Here is a 21,420-nt window from a genome sequence, read left to right as displayed (position 1 = left end):
ATACCAATATAACTTATTTGCATACGTGAAAGGGAATAAGCTATAGTGCTATTAGGCACTACTCTACCAGTATAACTGAATTCACCCAAGGAGTTGTATTGATATAATTATTTTGGTAAAAAAATCATACCCACACACAAAGTTGAACTGGTATAAAAACTGTAAATAGATCCGGCCAATCCGTTTGTTCTTCCTCAAGGACCTCCTCTCCTACCCATTTTTCATTGTATTTTGTTGTTGCTGCTGCTATCTAAGCTATTGGCAGAGCAAGTCGATGAATTATCTGGAAGTTTTAAATGTTTGATCTGTGCGGGTTACACAGGATCTCCTCTTCCAATGGGATTTTTTTTAAATGTATACAATCTGGAAACATCTTAATGCCAAAAGAAATATGACAACTTTCCCTTCTGCCAAAAGAGATCTGTTTCCTATTTTTGTTTTCTCCTTTATCTTTTTTACTTTCAATTTCCACTCCCTCTCTTGCTCCATTTTTTCCTACCTGAGATCAAACAATTTGAGTCTCCTGTTACCTCTGTCATTTCTGACCTCTGAATGGGCTAGATCTATGATTGACAAATGGCCAGGACCAGAATGAGAAAGAGTTTAGGGGAATACAATTCCTTTCATTAAAATAAACAAATTAGTTTAATATAAGCAATGGTCTAAAAAAAAAGATATCCCTTTCTCAAATATTTACTCTTCAAGCTCTGTGAGAGGAATTCATTCTGGCAGGATGGATTTTCTCGTTCTTGCTTTCTTTTCCTTTCTTTCCATCTCTCCTCTTTCTGCTTTGACTACTCTCCACTGTAATTCCCTTTCTTCTGGCTTTTGTCTCTCCCTAATTCATCCTGACTCTCCAGAGTTTCTGCTTTCTCTGTATTGTCTCTTTTCTTTCCTCTCCTATCCTGTTGTCTTTCTTCGTTAGTATTTGCTGTCTGCTCTTCATGGATATAGTTTGTACAACATGGTTTTGCAGCAAGAGAAACTTAATTTTAATAAAGTTCAAGTGTGAAAGTGTTAGGCTATTGGCCACTGACATAAATGTGTCTCTTGAAGGCATCTCCTATCTCTATGGGAATATGCTGAAGAAAAGTTGCAATCATTATAATGGCTGGAAGAGCCTTGCAAAAGATATTATTTCAAAGCAGGAAGGCAGTAGGTGATATTCAGATGTGGGAGACTTGTCAGACATTAGTACACCTTCCTTAGCTCTAGATAGATGTTCAAGTCTCTTCTCCTCTTAATATCGGACAGTCCTTTCCTCAACTTTCTTTTGAGACTACTGATCTTGTTACAATTTAAATGTTCCTTGCCCCATAATCAAAGACTACAAGACATATAATTCCAAATCCAATACAACTGTTTTTAGAATTGGTCAAAAATTTTAGGATTTGTTAAAATTAAAATTTGGGGGGGGGTTTTGGTACATGAATTTTTTTCCAGAACAAAGGCCAGACAGCAAGTGGGGATGGGGAGTAATAGGAGCCTATATAAGAAAAAGACCCAAAAATTGGGACTGTCCCTATAAAATCGGGATATCTGGTCACCCTAACTAACGCTTCCAAATAACTTCTCCTATTAAGACTATAATTGCTATAGAACTCACTTCACAGACTATAATATAAACTAAGTTGGACACTGTTAATACTTGTTTTTATTACAGTTGTGTCATTTTTGTAAATGTATCTCCACCGGCTTCCAGTAGGAAAACCAGGAGTCGGGGGACATGAGGTCTGTTTCCCTTTCAGACATTAATCTAGTATGTAACACATTGCAATTCAGCTTATTAATATACATTCTAGTAAAAAAAGAACTTTCCTGAGAAAATGATAAAGGGTCACATAGAGAAGGCAAGGTTGGTCATTGTGACTACTTAAATAGGTTATATTAATATAACCTTTGGAAATTCTAGTTTTTTTTAAGCAAATAGTTTATTTATTTATTAAGCAGGACAGTAAGATCACACTTTTCCCCCCATTCAAGTGTGGGTGGGTGAGTAGAGTTTGTCTCTAGTGTGGTCCTGGTGCATATGAATTTTTTTGCACACGACAGTGGGCTCACTAGTAATGTGGTTTTGTATTGAGCAGAATAAAGTTCCTGAACACATCCATCCATCCTGTTTCACCCTGGATAAAGAATGTGGGGCAGATGGGCTACGTGGGAATTTTAGTTCAGTCGTTTACATAACTTCATACGATCCAGAAATGAACTACAATTCCCAGCATGCATCGCGCTCTGCCCATGAAGACCCCGGCTTGCCAAAGGCAGCCCTGCCTGTTTCAAAGAGACTCACTACCTGGGAGGGGGCGTATAGTTTACAAACATATTAGGGACCTTCCCACTAGGGTTTTATGGGGAGTAGCGTACCCTGTAGGCGGCGAGGAGAGCGATATTTCTAGGCAGGCAGCGCCTCCGTCGCCCCCAACTCTTTCCGGGCCTCTCTGCGGCAGCGGCGCCTGCCTGTTCGTTGATTTCCAAGATGGCGGCGCTGTTGGCGGTAAATTCAGGTAAAATGAGCCTGAGAGCGAGGCCAGTATTCGGGGGGCGGAGCGGCACCGGCTCGTGCGCCCCTCGCCTCTATCGGCAGGTGGGGGCGCCCCGTCGGCCCCTCTCCCAGCGCGCGGGGCCAGGAGCTCCAGGGGGGAGTGGAACAGGCGCCGTCTGCGGCCCCTGTTCCCGCGCGGGGCCCCTCGGCTCCGGCCCGGGCCCGACGGGCGTGTTGGAGGCCCCGGCTGTTCCTGCCCCGCCCGTTTCTCGGAGTCTGGGTGCGGCGGCGGCTGCCGGGCGCCGTGGCCCCAGCTGGTAAAGCGCGTGCGCCAGCGGCCCCCCGAGGAAGTCAAAGGAATAAATGGGGGCTTGTTCTTTGCCTTTTGGTTTCTGAGCCCCTAGGGGCTCTCGTCCCCCCCCCTCCCTAGTTGTTGTCTGCAGCCGCCAAGGCTAGAAACGCATCCCCAACATGGGAATGAAAACTCCGAGTCTCGTGTAGTCACAGGAGTCCAGGAGCTGGAGCTCTAAGAAAAACAAAATGTGTTCCGAGTCAGCAAATCCTATGACAACAGTTAGGCTGCTGGTGAGCTGAGCCCACAGCTTATGGTGCTGATCAATGCTGTCTTATTTCCCTATAGTCCCCCGTCTGCTGAATCCATCTCTCATTTCTTGTCTCACTCTTGGCCTGTAAATTGCTTGGTGCAGGGACTCTTTGTTCTTTTGCACAGTGCCTGGCACATTTAGGTTTTGGTCCAAGACTAGGGCTCCTAGCCACTACAGCAATATAAATAATGAAATTGTGAGTGTTGGCAACCTAGGTAACATGAGGAAGATAAGGCTTTGGGAGGCAGAACTCCTTGCTCTGTGGTGCCATCTGGTGTGTTCATGCCTGCCTAGTGGGTGCAGCGAGTTTCCTTCCAGCCCCTATATTTCCAACATCTAAACCCTAACCTTTTAGAAACAGCCCTGCTCATAAATTGGAAATAGCGGAACCAGATTTAGCCCCATCCTATGAACACTTGAAGCCAATGGCAGTACTCCCCCACATAAAATGAAGCATGTATGTGTTTTGAGAATTGAGGCCATAGCATGTGGCTTATTCTTCATGAGGAAGAATCTTTGCTGTGGCTTGAAATAAACTACTAAAACACCCTTGAGATTATGGGAGAGAATGATGGGGCTGCAGCTGGAGCCAAATGAACTTTTGGTAATTGAGTGCTGCATGCACATGAACATGTGCATACAATACTATCTTCAATCCAGCTTGGTGGGAGGATGTGCTGTAATTCCCACCAGGGTAATATTGTTGGACCCTGCTCAGAGAATCCAGGCTTAGCTAATAAATGGTGGAAATGTGTCCAGTCTCTTTCATCTTTTAGATGCTATAGAGTGGAAAGCGCTTCACTCTCCAAAGGTTTTTTGTTCCCTTCCCCTTTTTTGTCTTCCCTCTTTTTTGAGCTTCTCTTTTTTGTCTTCCCCAGTTTCTTTCCCATTTTCACAAATGTTGGTGTCTTCCTCTGGCTGAGTGAAATAGACATGATTGCTGCTCCATTTGCTGCTGTTTCCAAGACTGTTTAGAAACAATGAAACAGATCCAGAATTGTCAGTTTCACTCTGCTACTATTTTCACTGGTTGGCTAGGGGGAATTGCTAGTTGGACTTAAACTAAATTGATATAGGCCTTGTGTAAACTGACTTATGAACATGTATATAGAGGTTGCATTGATTTAACTAAAGCTATGTCTTCACTGCAGAGAAGTATGACTATCTCAGTGTAAACTCATGGTGGAGACAAGGCAAGGGTAGTTCATTCCTCGAGCAGTTAGTCGAGGTAAACCCCAGGTTGCCAATATAAAGTTGACCTCTACTAGTAACACTGAGTTTAAAAACTATCTGTGCCTTGTCTCCACTATGAGTTTATCCTGAGATTGTTTTCACTGCAAAAAAGTTTAACTAAGCCTAACCCAGTTTTAGTTAAAGTATTTCAAGTTGTGTGTGTAGACAAGGCCTTAGATTGAAAGCTCTTTGGGGCAGAGACCATCTTTATGTTATATGTGTTGTGCAGTACCTAGCATAGTGGGGCCCTGATCCTTGATTTGGTGGTCTCTAGGCATACTGCAATACAAATAATAATACAGTAGGTACTCTTGGTGGTGATTTGTTTTGGGAAGAATATGAAAGTTGTTTCAGTAATATCAGACATATCCAGCAAACAAAACTTTGGCATTTCTGTGTTAGATTGGTGGCTGGTTATTTGGAGAGTTTTTTTGTAAACCATCAGAATACTAGATTATACTCTGTAGGCAGGAATTATTTACCAAATATCATGCCTTCATACTTTTGTCAGTTATACTATCTAGATTGAAGAATGATTCTGCATTACGGTATCAGTGTTTGAATATTAAGGTTGCTGTTGATAATGTAGGATGCTGTTCTTGTGTATGTGCTGGTGAAAGAAAATAAGTAAACTTTTAGTAAAAAGAAGAACAGGAGTACTTGTGGCACCTTAGAGACTAACAAATTTATTAGAGCATAAGCTTTCGTGGACTACAGCCCACTTCTTCGGATGCATCCTGTTCTTCTTTTTGCGGATACAGACTAACATGGCTGCTACTCTGTAAACTTTTAGTGTAAGCTTCCCTAAATTCCTTCCTGGGCAAAGAAACTTTGATCCAGAATGATATCCTTTTTAATGTGGAGAGATTGTTCATCCTCAGAGCTAAATTCAAATATAGCATTTCCAAGCAAAAACTTGTGCCAGTGGCGACAAGTGAAGGAGGAGAGTTGGATTATAGAGTAGGGTCTGAGACTTGGCTTAAATAACAATTGGTGACGCTGGGTAGCTTCCAAAAATAATCCTTGTGAAAAGCATCTCAGTGTACTAATTTCATGCTGGTTCATTAATTTTTTTGTATTGTAAAACAAATTCATATTTCTATAACTGACTTTTATTGCTGTAGAGGATGAACATGTATTATGAATCTATGTATAAAATATTAATAGCCAGAATTTGCACTTCTGTAAGATGTTTATCAATGCAATGCTTTATTCAGTATTCTTTGTTTTTGTTTACTGTATTTCTCACTCTCCTGTCATTATGTGGTATGGCAGCAACAAACATGGGGGAAAATCTTATTAATATAGTACGATCTGGTGAATAAAAATCACCTTTTAAACTGTACTTCTGTTAAAATCAGAAAAGGATGATTACATTTGAAAGGTATATATATATATATAACTTAAGTATCAGAGGGGTAGCCGTGTTAGTCTGGATCTGTAAAAAGCAACAGAGATGTATACATCTGTTAGTCTTAAAGGTGCCACAGGAGACTCTGTTGCTTTGATATATAACTTAGTAGCTTAACAAAATGTTGTACATAGACAGATGTAATGATAAATCAAGTATGACAGAGCATTGTTGTTCACGTATAGTTTCTGATATTGTTGATTTTGTTCCATTTTGGTCTGTTATATCAACAGCTGAAATCAGGAAGCTTGCCTTGCCTCACCTGATTCTGGTACACTCTTCAACTCTTACTTATCCCAGTAGTCCTACTGAAGTTGATAGGATGCAGGATGAGGCCTATATTTGTAACAAATATGTCTGTGTAAAGAAAATATGGTTCCAGAATTTATCAGCTATCACCTTCATCTCTTCTCCACTCCCTGCTTCCTCCCTGCCCAATCCAAGGAGATTTCCACCTCCCAAAATAAGAAAAGCATTGTCTTTATTCAGTGGCATATTCTCATTTTGGATGTAAAAGATTTGTGTGCATAACTTCCTGTGTTTTCACATTGAGACTATGCAGTAAATCTAAATAGTAATCTGTTTCTAGAATGTAATTTGTGGAGAAATAATCTTTCCTTTACTCTTCCCACTTTCAATATGATTTTTTTTTTTTTTTTTTTTTTTTTTCAAATTTTTCTTTTTAGCTGCCAGTTTGTGGGGTCCATACAAGGACATTTGGCAAACAGTGGTAAATGCTATCTGGAAAAGGCAACCTGAAGCCATTCATCTCCTGGACCAGGTTTTAAAGAAACACAAGCCTGACTTTATCTCACTGTACAGAAATCCGGTAATTAACTAACTTTTTCTCTTCTGTAATGGGTTGGGGAGAGACTAGTGTGTTTTGTTTGTCTTGACATTTTTTTTTTCATTTTTAAAATTAGCCCCTACCTTACAGAGTTATAATCTTATGTTTTATGTTTATCCAGTGCCTCGCAAAATGAGGTCGCAATTTTGGTTGGAACCCTTAGGTGCTATAAGAATAAAAATTACTTGAAAGAGTTTTATTATTTATCTGGCTTCTTTTGCAATTGAACACTTAAATAATTTGATGTTGATCAGAATTTTGCCTCATTGGTTTTCACACAGACTGTTTGGAGAGGAATAATTTATTTATCCATCATGATACCCTCTGCTCAGTCAATCAAGTGCTGATGGGTTTTTCTACTTGATCCAGGCTTCTGAGCTAGAGCACATAATTATTTCTGCTTGTGTTTTTTCCATGCTTATGATGCAGTTATTTAAGCATGCCAGCAGGCAAAGCAGGTAAGCATCTGAAAACAAAAAGCATCCAGGATGCTCTTTCTGAAGATTGTGGGATGAGGGGGAAAAACCCATTTAGCACTTGACTGATGGAGGAGTAGATATCCGTTTAGAAATAACATTACAGTAAGGAAAAAATACCGTTCCTGCAACATTTATAGTAGAAGTTTTCATTTTTATTTGTAAAGTTGATAGGTTGAAGGCTTCAGGCACGTATAGGATCTTGTTTCTCTACATTTTAGCAGTTGACCGACATCCAAAAAAGGAATAATGTATTATTTGTAAAACAATTTATTCTTTAACAGTTTCTCATCAACATTCATGATGTCTTTCATCAAGGTTAGATCCGTTTCTGATTGGAAAATTCCTGTTGGGAATATATCAAAAGCTATTTTGAGACCTTAAATTATTCTAAGTAAAGTAAGCTCCAGCCCTGATGATATAAGATCATTTTTGGTATAGCCTCACAAGAAGCCCTGTTCTGCATTACACTGTGAAATAACTTTGAGGACACCTTTACTATCTACATGTAAAAAATATAGGCAATGCTTGTGATGAAAGCCTAACATGCCAGAGTGGTAGTTGTAAATAAGAATTAATGTGACCAGCTTTTCTTGCTCTTTGATCAGCTTTGACAGAAATGAATAATTGTTCAGCATCTTGCCCTTTTGGGAACTTCTGTTACTTATTTTTTTTATAGCCAAAGAATGTGCAACAGCACGAGAAGATTCAGAAGGCAAGTACTGAAGGGGTTGCCATCCAGGGTCAGCAGGGTACCAGACTTTTGCCAGAGCAGCTCATCAGAGAAGCCTTTATCCTGAGTGACCTCTTTGATATTGGAGAGCTGGCAGCTGTTGAACTCCTTCTAGCTGGTAAGGAGACACTGAACTGTGGGGACAATAGTTTCATTGAACACTAAATGCGTCCTGAGAGTTGGGGAAATTTAATTCTTATAGGCTTCTTATTGGACCTAGTCATTTACTTAGAGCTAATCACATGTTTAAATGCTCTGTTAGACTAGGGCTTTAGTATCCAACTCTGTAAGATGTTCATAAAGATCTAAAATTATTCCTGGTACTGTAATACAGTAGAAAAATATTATTTTGATTCCATTAAATTATTTTAGTCAGTCATTGTAAAAGGGGGAATATTCTGTAGGGAGCTGACAATATTGTTAGTTACTTTGAACAAGTAATTTATCACTGGATTCAAGAAATAAATTGATTATTTTTTTTATAGCTGATTATTAATTTCTTCATAAAACAATGTAGTAGTGATTCATTTTGTGAAGTATGTATTAATTGTACTATGAGCTTATGGCTGTACTATGTGCCATGACATAGAAACTGATGCTCAGGATATGAATAATGTGATTGCAAGTAATCCACATTATCTGGCAGGCAGAAAAGTGATGATGTTTGTGAATTCTCTGTAACTTGAAGTCTTTAAATCATGATTTGAGGATGTCAGTAATTCAGCCAGAGGTTATGGGTCTATTATATGAGAGAGTGGGTGAGGGTTCTGTGGCTTGCAATGTGCAGGAAGGCAGACTAGATGATCATGATAGTCCCTTCTGACTTTAAAGTCTGTCTTTTAAAAAAGATATTCCATTAGGAATCATTATCAGCTACTTTGTCACATCTGATATGAGTTTTTGGAATATGCCTATTTTTATTAAATGTGGATATGACCATGTTGGTCGTCCTGAAGCAAGTTAAACAAAATTGGAAATTAAGGTTTTCTGTCTGAATGAGCACTGAAAAACTGACTTTTAAGTACAATTAAATTGTTATTGGCCTTTGCTTGTGCAGTGTATGAGGCTAAGATAAACATTTGTTGGTAAATATAATTTGGACTCAGAGCTTTGTTATAGGCTTGTTGTACTTCTCTTTTTTAAAAAAAATATGATCAAATGCAAAGATATGATTGATTATGTATGTTGAGGGTTGTGTTTTTTTTTCTGTTTGTTTGTTTTTTGTGCTTCTGTATTTTTCATTCTGTAGGGGAGCACCAGCAACCTCATTTTCCTGGCCTTACAAGGGGTTTAGTGGCAGTTCTTTTGTATTGGGATGGAAAGAGATGCATTGCCAATTCACTTCGAGCCCTCATCCAGTCACGACGGGGCAAGACATGGACATTGGAACTCAGGTCTGTCTTTTAGTTACGTTTGGGACTTGGATATGAGGCACGCTAAATCGCTCCCTGTGTTGGCCACTGATGGATTCTAGGTGGGTTAGTTTTGGGGGATGTAAGAATTTTCAGATTCGTTCACTATAACTTGATGGTGTTGCTTTCTTGTCTTTTCAGCACAGTATCCTTCCATATTTTAAATACATTTTATTGTTTACCTGGGAGTCCCCTTTTCTTCTGCTCCTGCATACCCCTTCACTGTCTGGCTCTGTGTTGTGGCAGGTGCTGCTCCCTGCAGAGCCAGTTAATGCTGCTCCAAGCACTGACAAGCAGTAGTCACTCAAGCATGATGTGAAGTGCTTGTGTCCACTACAGAGACTGAGTTCTCTGCCTTTGCAAGACTCCTAGCTCTTACAATCTGGGAAGCTGAGAAGTTTTAACTTATTTTTATTTAAATGCAAATTTTACTGTAGAAATGTATATGTGCATGTGAGGTGCTCTTGGTAAAATACAAAACAAACACAGTATACAGTAGAAGCATACCTTGGCTGGTTGACTCCATGTAAATAGATTATACTAATATAGTTTGTATTGAGTTGGGATATAGTGTAATCACAAATACCCTAGTGTAATAGGGATGATCAATTTATGGATATCTCACTGGAGTGGTGGAGCTATGGAAATTTGCCCAGTTGCAAGGATTGTTGAGGAAGAGAAGTCTCTAGAATGTGAGTGTGGGCATTGTTACTTACAGTGAAGGTAATGGAGGAATTAGAAAGGTGCACGGCCCTGGGAAGCTGCAAGTGGGGCACGCAGCCCTGGCTGCAGCCTCCACCAAGCCTGTTATGCTGGGGGGCTATAGCTCATGGCCCCGGTTGCAGCCCCGGCGGAAACTGGGGGGCTGAGGCATACGGCCGCGGTTGCAGCCCCCGCCAGGCCCGGGATGACGTGGGGCTGGGGTGCATGTCCCCGGTGGAAGCCCCGGGGCTGGGACTGCAGGGTCCTGGTTCCTGCCAGCCCCAGTTGCAGGCAGGGGCGCACAGTCCCGCCTCTGCCTCCTGAAGCGTAGAAGTCATGGAGGTCTGGTAAAGGCACGGAATCCATTACTGCTGTGACTTCCGTTGACTAAATCGTAGCCTTATTCATCACATTTCTTCTACTGTGATCAGGAATAGCATTATTTGTTGTTTCAGTTGTTAATACGTTTTGTCTCTTCATTACAGCACAGAGTTGGTGTCCATGACAACACGCTTTACAGATGAGCTGATGGAGCAGGGTTTGACTCAGAAGATCCTAACTCTGGTATCTCATATTGATGTGAACAATGAGTTTGAGAAACTACAGAGGGAGCGAGGTCTGGGCAGTGAGAAACATCGCAAAGAGGTAAGAAAATCACTTTGCCAAATTACTGCAAAGATTAAAATGTGGTTATAATCTCCTGGAGAATATTTTGTTTCAAATGTGACTCTCTTCTCTGGAATAAAATGTCATCGGCCGTTTGTTTATTTCTTTTTAAGTTATACTCTGGTTTTAGATAATTTTCTCCTCATCTGCTATTTCTTCCACATACTGATTGAGGGCAGGGTCCAGGACATTCTGTGTATTAGATAGTGAGCAGAAATGTATCAACCAGACGGTTCCAGCTTTTAGGCTGGGACAGTTCATCAAATAAAAGAGAGGATTCAGTTTGAGGAAGCAAGAACTTGTGCCCGTAGTTGTGTTTGGATGGTGAGGAAAGAACCAATGAAGGCTGTATGCTGCACCTTTCAGGAGTAAAAAATAAAATTCTGGTTTCTGATAGTAGTTTCAGACAGGGACTGCTCAGGTAAATCAAAAGCTCTCTCTCAGCCTGCTGATCCACTATTGATACTCTTGTCATCTCCTTCCCTTGCTTGTGATTCTGACTTCTTTCCTTCCTTCAGATCTGCTGGTGGGTTGTAGTGGCATCTTTCCCCGTCTCCAAAATTACCCATGAGATTATTTTTATTTTCCTCCTCTCTACTTCTGCATCTTTTGTCACTGGATGAAATATTATGATTAACTTCTCTTCCCCAGTTCAGGGGGTGAGTTTCTGCATGCTTGTTCTGCTTGAATTCCCCAACTCTTTACCAGAGCAGCCCCTCTCTGCCTTCAGCAAAGAAACAGAAGCAAGGACAACAGAAGAGCAAATTAAATATAAAGATATAGCGTAAAATCTAAAACACAAAGTAATTTTTATTTTACTTTAAGAACTACAAATAAAAAGGAGGGGGATTAAAAATGGAGAACTAAATTTCAAAAATAAACAAAACAGGACAAAGTAGGGTCCAGTCACTTAAGCATATTTTGTATATCCATCTGTGTTAAATTTAATATGGCAAGACATACCTCTAATAAATAGTAAATACTGAAAAGTACTTGAAAATAGAGTGCTAATTTCTGCACCCTTTAAAGTGATTGTGCATGTAGCCACTGTCTGCAATGGGAAGTAGGTCAGACCCAAACTTTAACATCACAATTTTTTTTCTGTGCTTACAGCTCATAGTGAGGAGCTAGTCTCTCAACTACTTTGATGTTACTCCAGGAATCATGTAAAGAACAATGATACACCTCTACCCCGATATAACGCTGTCCTCGGGAGCCAAAATATCTTATCGCGTTATAGGTGAAACCACGTTATGTCGAACTTGCGCGCAGCCTCCCCCCCCCCCCCCCCCCCGAGTGTTGCTTTATCGCGTTACTGTGACGGGTTGGATCACAGAAACCCCCTTGGGAGCTGCCACCAGATGTGCAAAGACTACCCCTGCTTCTGTTTTCCCTGCCAGCTCAGGACTCCAGCACCCTGTCTTGCTGAGCCAGACACTCCCGTTTGGCTCCAGACACAGATCCAGGGTCTGAATCACTTGTCCCAAAGCTGCAAGTTTACCTGAAAACAGCTCACAGTAGAGTGCTTGTCTTTAGCACTCAGATGCCCAACTCCCAATGGGGTCTAAACCCAGATAAATCCGTTTTACCCTGCATAAAGTTTATGCAGGGCAAACTCATAAATTGTTCGCCCTCTATAACACTGATAGAGAGATATGCACAGTTGTTTGCTCCCCCAGGTATTAATACATACTCTGAGTGAATTACTAAATAGAAAGCGATTTTATTAAATACAGACAGTAGGATTTAAGTGGTTCAAAGTAGTAACAGACAGAACAAAGTAAGTCACAAGCAAAATAAAATAAAATGCGCAAATCTATGCCTAATCAAACTGAATACAGATAATCTCACCCTCAGAGATGCTTCAGTAAGTTTTTCTCAGGCTGGACACCTTCCAGGCCTGGGCACAATTCTTTCCCCTGGTGCAGCTCTTGTTGCAGCTCAGGTGATAGCTAGGGGATTCTTCATGATGGCTTCTCTCCCTCTCTGTTCTCTTCTCCCCTTTATATATCTTTTGCATAAGGCGGGAACTCTTTGTCTCTCTGGGTTTCCACCCCCACCTCACTGGAAAAGCACCAGGTTAAAGATGGATTCCAGTTCAGGTGACATGATCACATGTCACTGCAAGACTTCATTACTCACTTGCCAGCACACACATATACAGGAAGACTCACAGGTAAATACAGCCATCTGCAGACAATGGGAGTCATCAAGATTCCAAACCATCATTAATGGTCCACACTTTACACAATTACAATAGGCCCTCAGAGTTACATTTTATATTTCTAGTTTTGGATACAAGAGTGGTACATTTATACAAATCAGATGATCATACTCAGTAGGTTATAAGCTTTGTAATGATACCTTACAAGAGACCTTTTGCATGAAGCATATCCCAGTTACGTTACATTCACTTATTACCGTATTTTCTCTAAAACCATCTCAGTTACATTATATTGACTTATTATCAAGTTTTTATAAAACCATGTAGACTGCACAACGTCACAGCGTTATATCCGAATTCGTGTTATATCGGGGTAGAGGTGTATTTACATTACATTTTTGTGTATGAATGTTAAACCAACATTAAAGCAGATTAGAAAATTTATTTCAGACCTTTGCTTCCTTCCATATGCAATTTTACAGATGATACTCCAGAATATTCTACATATTAATTAAAACTGATACTATACTCAACTGTAATATGCATACACGTACAAATCCATTGGAAGATTGAAAGATTATCTAATCAGTTTTTCACTCTATTAATAAAAAAACATGCACAATAGAAATGGGACGTTGGCAGATGGTTAGTTTTTATATTTTATCAGAAATGGTGAGCATGTGTCAAGTACAGTTTAGAAACTTAAAATACAGCCAAATGACATCTGCTTTTTACTGAGTCACCCAAAGGCACCAAATCAGTGATGTAGGGGGAATATTCCAGGTTTGAACTATGTCCCCTTTAGCTGATATACAAAAGCTGTTCAAATACAGGATGGACTTTGGAGGAGTGGAGAACGGGAAAGGAAGAGAATCTGTTAACAGATGAAATGCATAAGAACATAAAGAATGGCCATACAGGGTCAGACCAATGGTCCATCTAGCCCAGTATCCTGTCTTTCCACAGTGGCCAGTGCCAGATGCTTCAGAGCGAATGAACAGAACAGGGAAATTACAGAGTGATCCATCCTCCGTTGTCCAGTCCCAGCTTCTGGTAGTCAGAGATTTAGGGATACCCAGAGCGTGGGGTTGCGTCCCAGACCATCTTAGCTATTGCTGACCTATCCTCTATGAACTTGTATAATTTTTTTAACCTGGTTATATTTTTGCCCTTAACAACATCCCCTGGCAACAAGTTCCACAGGTGGATTACATTGTGTGAAAGACTTCCTTATGTTTGTTTTAAACTTGCTGCCTATTAATTTTATTTGACCCCTGGTTCTTGTGTTATGTGAAGGAGTAAATAACACTTTATTCACTTTCTCCACACCAGTCATGATTTTATAGATCTCTATATATCCCCACTTAGTTACCAGTCATTTGGTACAGAGCTGGTGTAAGTGATAGGTTACACACCATAGTTATTAGTAATTTTGTATTCCTTCAGAACTCTGGGTGAATACCTTCTGGTCCTGGTGACTTACTACTGTTTAATTTATCACTTTGTTCCAAAACCACCTGTATTGACACCTCAATCTGAGACAGTTCCTCAGATTTGTCAGCTAAAAAGAATGGCTCAGGTGTGGAAAATTCCCTCACATTCTGTGCAATGGAAAGAATTCACTTATCTTCAACACAACAGCCTTGGGTGCTTCTTCAGCGTCTTGATTGTCCAGTGGCCGTAGTGATTTTTTTTTTGGAAGGCTTCCTGCTTTGAGCCTACTTTTAAAAAGTTTTTCTGGTTTAGTTTTTGTGTCTTTTGCTAGTTGCTCTTCAAATTCTTTTTTGGCCTGCCTAATTATATTTTTACACTTGACTTGCCAGAGTTTACGCTCCTTTCTGTTTTCCTCAGTAGGATTTTATCACTTTGTACTTACTTTTGTTGGAACTTTCAGGAAAAACAAACAAACTGATCCCTGTCAGAGAGCAAGATATACAATTTCAGTCTAACAAATACATTTTTGGAAAATAATAAACTGAAAATCATGCCTTTAGCATGGAAATGCTTGGTCAACCTTTATATAGGCCATGCTGCTTGCTCCATCTATAATATGTTAAAAATTAATTTATGATAAATAGCAACCATTTTACATATCTTAGGTCCTTGAACAATCTTATTTATGAGTTTAGTGTTAGGATAAATTAAAGTATTGGCTTTGTGAGAGGGGTCTTTTTAGTTTGAGATTTTACCAAGGCTTTGAATACTAATATAGGTTTAGAACATGCTTAGAAAATGACTGTGTGCGTTAGAAAGAAAAAATGGGTTTACACACTTTATTCCATACATTAATGGAGACTGAAAAAGTACACAGATTCAGACTCTCAGGGTTGCCTATATGTAGGGCCCTATTCGTGGACTAATTCATGGTCGTGAAAAATGTGTCATGGACGTGGAATCTGATCTTCCCTGTGAAATCTGGTGCCCAGCCAGGGGCTCCTACCCTATACAGGAGTCCAGCTGCTAGCTCTGGCCAGAGATTTGAAGGGACCAGACTTCCTGTTCCCCTGCAAGGGCTGCTTCTGGGGTGAGACAGACCCACCTCGGGGATCAACCCCAGCTGCAGGAAGCTCCTCGGTGCCAGCTGTCACCTCCTTGCTCGGGGAGATGGTGGCGCCAGCTGTTAACTCCCTACATAGGCGGGAGACTGCTGGGAAAACCAGACATATGGCAAAGTCCCCTCTCAGCCCCATAGCCTACAACTCTCACTTCTGCACTGCTGCTGGTGGTGGTGATAGCTTTAGAGCTGGGTGCCCGGCCAGCAGCCTTCCTCTCTGGCTGCCCAGCTCTGAAGACAGTGCCTCTGCCAGTAGCAGGGCAGAAGTAAGGGTGACAATCCCATGACACCGCTACAATAGCCTTGCAACTCTCCCAACCTGTCTGCCTTTTGGGTCAGGACCCCCACGGTTACAACACTGTGAAGTTTCATATGTAGAGATCTGAAAACATGAAGTTAACTAATTTTAAACCCTCCTGGCCATGAAATTGACCAAAATGAATCGTGAATTTGGTAAGGCCCTATCTATATGCATGTGTAAATCCTATTCATGTTAATGGCGATCAAGCCAAGAATAAATCCTAATTGATTCAATCATGTTTTAAAGAACAGCAGTTTCACAAGTTCATTTGGGATTCCAAATAAGCTTATATAATCGGTCCGAGTCATGTTGACTGACTGAGCAAGACAAGCTTGAACAATTTGAAGATAATTGTATGAAAATAACTGTAAACTTGATTATTTTTTTTTTAATTCTTTTTTAAAACTAGGTTTCTGATCTTATCAAAGAATGCCGACAGTCATTGGCTGAAAGCCTGTTTGTCTGGACCTGCCAGTCTCCACTGAGCAAGGATGATACTTTAATCCTTATTAGTTATCTGGAGAAAGTGACAGTTGAAGCTGATGGCTTATTGGACTGTGTGAACTTGTCCCTCCTCATGGCTCTTCTTTACTGCTTTGATGTCAGCTTTCTAGAACAGAGCACAGAGGATCGGGAAGGTAATGGGAGAGTTTTCTTAAGTTGTGGAGATAAGTATTTTATTATTCCACAAAATATATTAGCTTTAATTTTTACTATCACTAACATTTTAATAATTGTTTACTACAGTAAGGCATCATACTTGAGTGGGGTATACATTTTAAGTAGAAAATTTCTTGATACAGTGAAAATACTTCAGTGGGGTAAAGGTTGACTTGAAACCTACTTATAGTGCTGTACTTGATACTAGATGAAAAAAAACTGGGTTCAGTTATGTGGGTAATAGAGGAAGGGCCTGGTCTGAGTATGGGGCTGGAGTTTTAATCCTGAATCTTCTTGAGTTGTAATCCTGAATTTTTACACTGATTTCCTTTGTGGCTTTGGGTAAATCAATTAAATTATTTATGGCTCAATTTCCTCATGTAAAATGGGGCTGAGAATACCCTGACAGGGATGTTGAGGTTTAATTCATTCATGTTGAAAGAGTTTTGAAGATGAACAACTGTAATGTTCTAAGATTCATTATGCTGTTTACATATACACACACGCACACACAAAATGGTGCAGTTACAGTTGACTCAACTTTTCTGACTTGTTCATGTAAATTTTCACCTCTAACAGTGCAGTAAAGTAATTGTATGGAATTTCTCTCCTTTTTTAAATAAGGGAGGAGTAAGTAATTGCACATTAGTGTATTTATTTCAATGTGCAATGGGACAGTCTTTTTTTTTTAAGCTGGGGAAGGTGCGAGATTCTGTTTCCCTTTTATATTGATGGAGTCTGACATTTTTAAGTTTCAGAGTTTGTTGCAAGGCCTATTGATTTATGCGGGCTTCTGCTTGAGGAAGGGAGATTGACAGAGTGAAATTTTGGTTTTTGGAAGGGAGTCATTTAGGTTGAATTTGGTGGTGGTAGTGGTCTTTTTCATAGCTTTGTAAATGCATCCAGAGAATGATGGCTGTTTTTTTTTATTACATAGAGAAAGAAATAGTATAAAATGTATGTTGAGTCAAAAAACTTTTAAATGAATGCATATGGTATAGTAACTCCTCACTTTATGTCATCCTGGTTAACATTGTTTCATTGTTGCGTTGCTGATCAATTAGAGAACATGCTCGTTTAAAGTTGCTCAATGCTCCCTTATAACATCATTTGGCAGCTGCCTGCTTTGTTCACTGCTTGCAGAAAAAGCAGCCCATTGGAGCTAGCTGGTGGGGGCTTGGAACCAGGGTGGACCGGCAGCCCCCCTATCAGCTCCCTGCTCCCCTAAGTTCCCTGTGCTGCAGCTGCCCAGCAGGCTATCAATTGTCGGGCAGTTCAGCTGTACCTCCCCCAGCTGCCGTGTGCTGCTCCTGCCCTCTGCTTTGGAGCTGCTCCTGGGAGCCTCCTGCTTGCTGTGCGGGGGCGGGAGAGGGGTGCTAATGTCAGGGAGTCCCCCTCCCTCCGTCCCCCGCTTCTTTACCCCATCTCCACAGTGGGGTGGGGGGGAGGACATGACAGGGCTCAGGATGGAGGGAGCTTGCTGGCAGCAGCTGCTGTCTCAACTTGCTGACCTACTTAAAAGGGCAGTGTACTTAGAGTGGGGTCAGCGTACTTAAAGGGGCAATGCGCGTCTCTCTCTCTCACACACACACACACATACGGTGTGTGTGTGTCTGTCTCTCTCTGCCATGCTGTCTCCCCTCCCTCCATTCATGCTGCCTTGTAGAGTGTGAGGCTACATTAACAACAATGTGTTAACCCTTGAGGAATCATCCGAGTGCTAGTTCATCATTTAGCAGTAAGGCATTCCCTGGGAAATATCCCACCCTCTTCCACCCTCTGACTTTACCACCTCAACCAAGCTTCACAATCATCATTGCTGTTAACAGTATTAAATTGTTTAAAACTTATACTCTGTGTGTGTGTGTGTGTCTATATATATGTATGTGCGTATATATGTATATATAAAATATAGTCTTTTGTCTGATTGAAAAAAATTTCCGTGGAACCTAACCCCTCCCCCCCATTTACATTAATTCTTATGGGGAAATTGGATTCGCTTAACATTGTTTTGCTTAAAGTAGCATTTTTCAGGAACATAACTACAATCTTAAATGAGGAGTTATTGTATACTGTTTGGGCTTCAGACTATTTGAAAGAATCAACTGATCAGTTTAAAGAGATACAAAAAGTGACAATTATTGTAATAGCTATTTGGAGAAGGAAGCTACATTTGTTCTCCAAGGTTATACGTTTCAGGAATCGTTCATATTTGTTTTAATGGAAATGAAAATTTACTATTTCACTTTTTTATATAATGATGAGTCACTTTGTTTTTCCAGATTTGATGCACCAGCTGCCTCTGTTAACAGAGAGACAGTACATAGCAACAATCCACACTCGCCTTCAGGATTCTCAACCATGGAAACTACCAGGGCTGCAAGCTACTGTTAGATTAGCATGGGCACTAGCATTGCGAGGAATATCCCAACTGTCTGATGTGACAGGTAAATGAATCCAAAGTGGAACTGCTATGCTAAGTCTTCAGGGCTCCTTAATATTACAAGTCAGAGCAGCTGTTACTTTTTAGGGGTACAGTAACTGCCCTCTATCACAGAACTGTGCCACTGATAACTTGTATTTGAGAGTTTGACTGAGAATTATATTAGTCTGAAAAATTCACAGGTTTAGAAATGCTTACTGTTTCATGATATAAACTCCATAATATCCCTTCATTTCAATAACAAATTAATATTGTGCTGAAAAAATGCGTAAAATTTCATTTAATACTAGTTGGTGCCCTATGCTGGTAACTCTACCAATAAAAAACAAAAAATAGATTCCAATTTGTGCAAAAGCCTTTGATTTAAAGGCAGCTCCATTGTAGCTGGGTATTGTAACACACATTGTCTGCTGAAAGGATATTTGAGAACAGTGGATAGTTTTCTTCCAAAAGATGTGGACTTCTGAAGTGCTGTAGTGGATTAGAATTAGGGCATGGCTACACTTGCAGATGTAGAGCGCTTTGAGTTAAACCAGCCTTCGGAGAGCGCAGTAGGGAAAGCGCTGCAGTCTGTCCACACTGACAGCTTCAAGTGCACTGGCGTGGCCACATTTTCGGCACTTGCAGTGGCATTGGGAGCAGTGCATTCTGGGCAGCTATCCCAGCATGCAAGTGACTGCAACGTGCTTTTCAAATGGGGGTGGGGTGGAGTGTGACAGGGAGTGTGTTTTGTGTATGTGGGGGGAGAGAGAGTGGGTTTTTGGGGGACTGAGAGCATGTCCGCATGCTGTCTTGTAAGCTCAGACAGCAGCAGACCCGCCTCTCTCTCTCTCTCTCTCTCTCTCTCTCTCTCACACAGCATTTCATACTAATGGTTGTTTTGTCTCGGAGCAGATAAGCAGCCAGCTGTCAGAAATGGAGCTGTCAAAGGGCATATCCGCATTCCTGCAGTGATTCAAAAACAATGACAAGAGTGGCCACTTGATTTAAGGGGATTATGGGACGTTTCCAGAGGCTGATCAGAGCGCAGTAATGCAACACCTCGTTCACACTGACTCCCGGGCGTTTCAGCCAAGGCACACCAAGCGTTAATCTTCTCGCCGAGGTGGAGTACCAGGAGCGCTCTAGCCGTGGAGTCAGAGCACTCTCCGTGCCTTGCCAGTGTGGATGGGTAGTGAGCTAGGGCGCCTGGAGCTGCTTTAATGCGCTCTAACTCGCAAGTGTAGCCAAGCCCTCAGATCAGTTTCAGAATATCCTTTCTGTGAAGTTAAATCATAATTAAACTTCACAGTACTAACAGTCTTTAAAGGATAGTTTTCGATTGTTATAAATAATAGGGGCTTACAGCCCTGCATAACTGGATTTGGTCACACTTATTCAGAGAACTAAGTGGATTATGCACTTCTTTCCTCTTTGGTCAGAGTTCAAGTACTGGCTATCCCACTGTATTGGCATAACCTTTACAGTCCACTGTTCTTTTGAACATCCAAAAGACTTAGGTGATATACATTTATGTTGATTTGCAAGTAAGCCAGGAACTTTGAAAGATGCGTACTTTGGTAAGTGAGATAATTGCATTCTTTCTTCCTTTCCCCCTTCTTCATTCTTTCTAGCTCTTGCAGAATTCACTGAGGCAGATGAGGCAATGGCAGAGCTAGCAATTGCTGATGACGTCTTCCTGTTCCTTACTGAATCTGTGGTGGGGTCTGAAAACTTCTACCAGGAAGAATTTTACATCCGCAAAATTCATAACCTTGTCACAGACTTTCTTGCACTCATGCCGATGAAAGTAAGTTGTTAAACATGTGGACCGGCAGTTGATGAGCATTTTGGATGTATAATCCAAATTTCATGTACAGGACAAGATAGCAATTTTGGATAATATGGAGATCCAGATAAGGCATCTATCACCATGGTCTTGAAGTGCTAGGATTCAGAAAACTACCAATTAATTATGTATTTGATTTATGGAATTAATACAGTTTTCAGTTTAGTTTCCAAATAACGATGCTCTAAAAATCAAAGTTTACATGAGTATAGTGAAATTTTAAAAGCAAACTGTTCATTTGGTAGTACTTACAATTTTAGTAAATGCCAGTTTTTTCTATAGATATAGTATTGCAACTGAAGTCATTTGTGAATGGGAAAAGATCAGTAATCCCACCGTACTGTCAGTACTTCTTAATTTTTTGCCAGGAATAGACTTTTGCATATGTGTCGGGGAGGGGTGCTATCCTTCCTTTCAGCAGAATACTGTTCTTATGGAAATAACAATTTGATTTACCAGGAATTGAAACACTTGTGCTGCAAAAATGAAAAGGATATGTTTGTAGCAGTGTGAGCTATTTCATTTGTGCAAGAACTTGTATCCATGCATTGAAAGCAACAGCTCTGGGAAAGTGTAGTTTCTTTTTTAATAATTGGCGAAAGCTTTATTTTGTGTAGTGTCGAGCAGTTGTGTGTACATTTGAGTTGCCAAATAATGACTGCGCAGTCATAATTTTAATTCTTTCTTATGTGCATACCTTAAAGGTATCTCTATTCATTTTAGACTGGCATGAGAACGTCTGGGGAAAAAAATCATTCCTTCAGCTTTAAGAATCTTTTTGAGTGCACATATAAACATATTGTAAACTGTTTAATTAAAATTCTCTTGTTTATTATGTTAATTGCTGAACTGATTTAAAAGCTTTTCTGAATTCACAGCAGGTACAACACTAACAATGTC

At 40.5% G+C, this 21,420-nt stretch overlaps 1 protein-coding gene across 1 annotated transcript in view; it reads left to right on the top strand.

The window, feature by feature from the left end:
• Positions 1–2,477: 2,477 nt before the first annotated feature.
• The window catches only part of NUP205 (nucleoporin 205), a 68,759-nt gene continuing 49,816 nt past the window's right edge, over positions 2,478–21,420 (top strand). Inside the window, exons 1-8 of the mRNA XM_054029017.1 lie at positions 2,478–2,507; positions 6,421–6,563; positions 7,737–7,908; positions 9,040–9,184; positions 10,390–10,549; positions 15,999–16,227; positions 18,532–18,696; positions 20,306–20,481. Of these exons, the coding sequence (XP_053884992.1) occupies positions 2,480–2,507; positions 6,421–6,563; positions 7,737–7,908; positions 9,040–9,184; positions 10,390–10,549; positions 15,999–16,227; positions 18,532–18,696; positions 20,306–20,481 (1,218 nt within the window). The 5' untranslated portion in view covers positions 2,478–2,479. The remainder of the gene's footprint in view (positions 2,508–6,420; positions 6,564–7,736; positions 7,909–9,039; positions 9,185–10,389; positions 10,550–15,998; positions 16,228–18,531; positions 18,697–20,305; positions 20,482–21,420) is intronic.

Source organism: Malaclemys terrapin, chromosome 1 (genome assembly GCF_027887155.1).
Source record: "Malaclemys terrapin pileata isolate rMalTer1 chromosome 1, rMalTer1.hap1, whole genome shotgun sequence".
NCBI classification, from domain to species: Eukaryota; Metazoa; Chordata; order Testudines; family Emydidae; genus Malaclemys; species Malaclemys terrapin.
The sequence above is the reverse complement of the archived record's forward strand: the minus strand, read 5'-3'. Positions and strand labels throughout refer to the sequence as shown.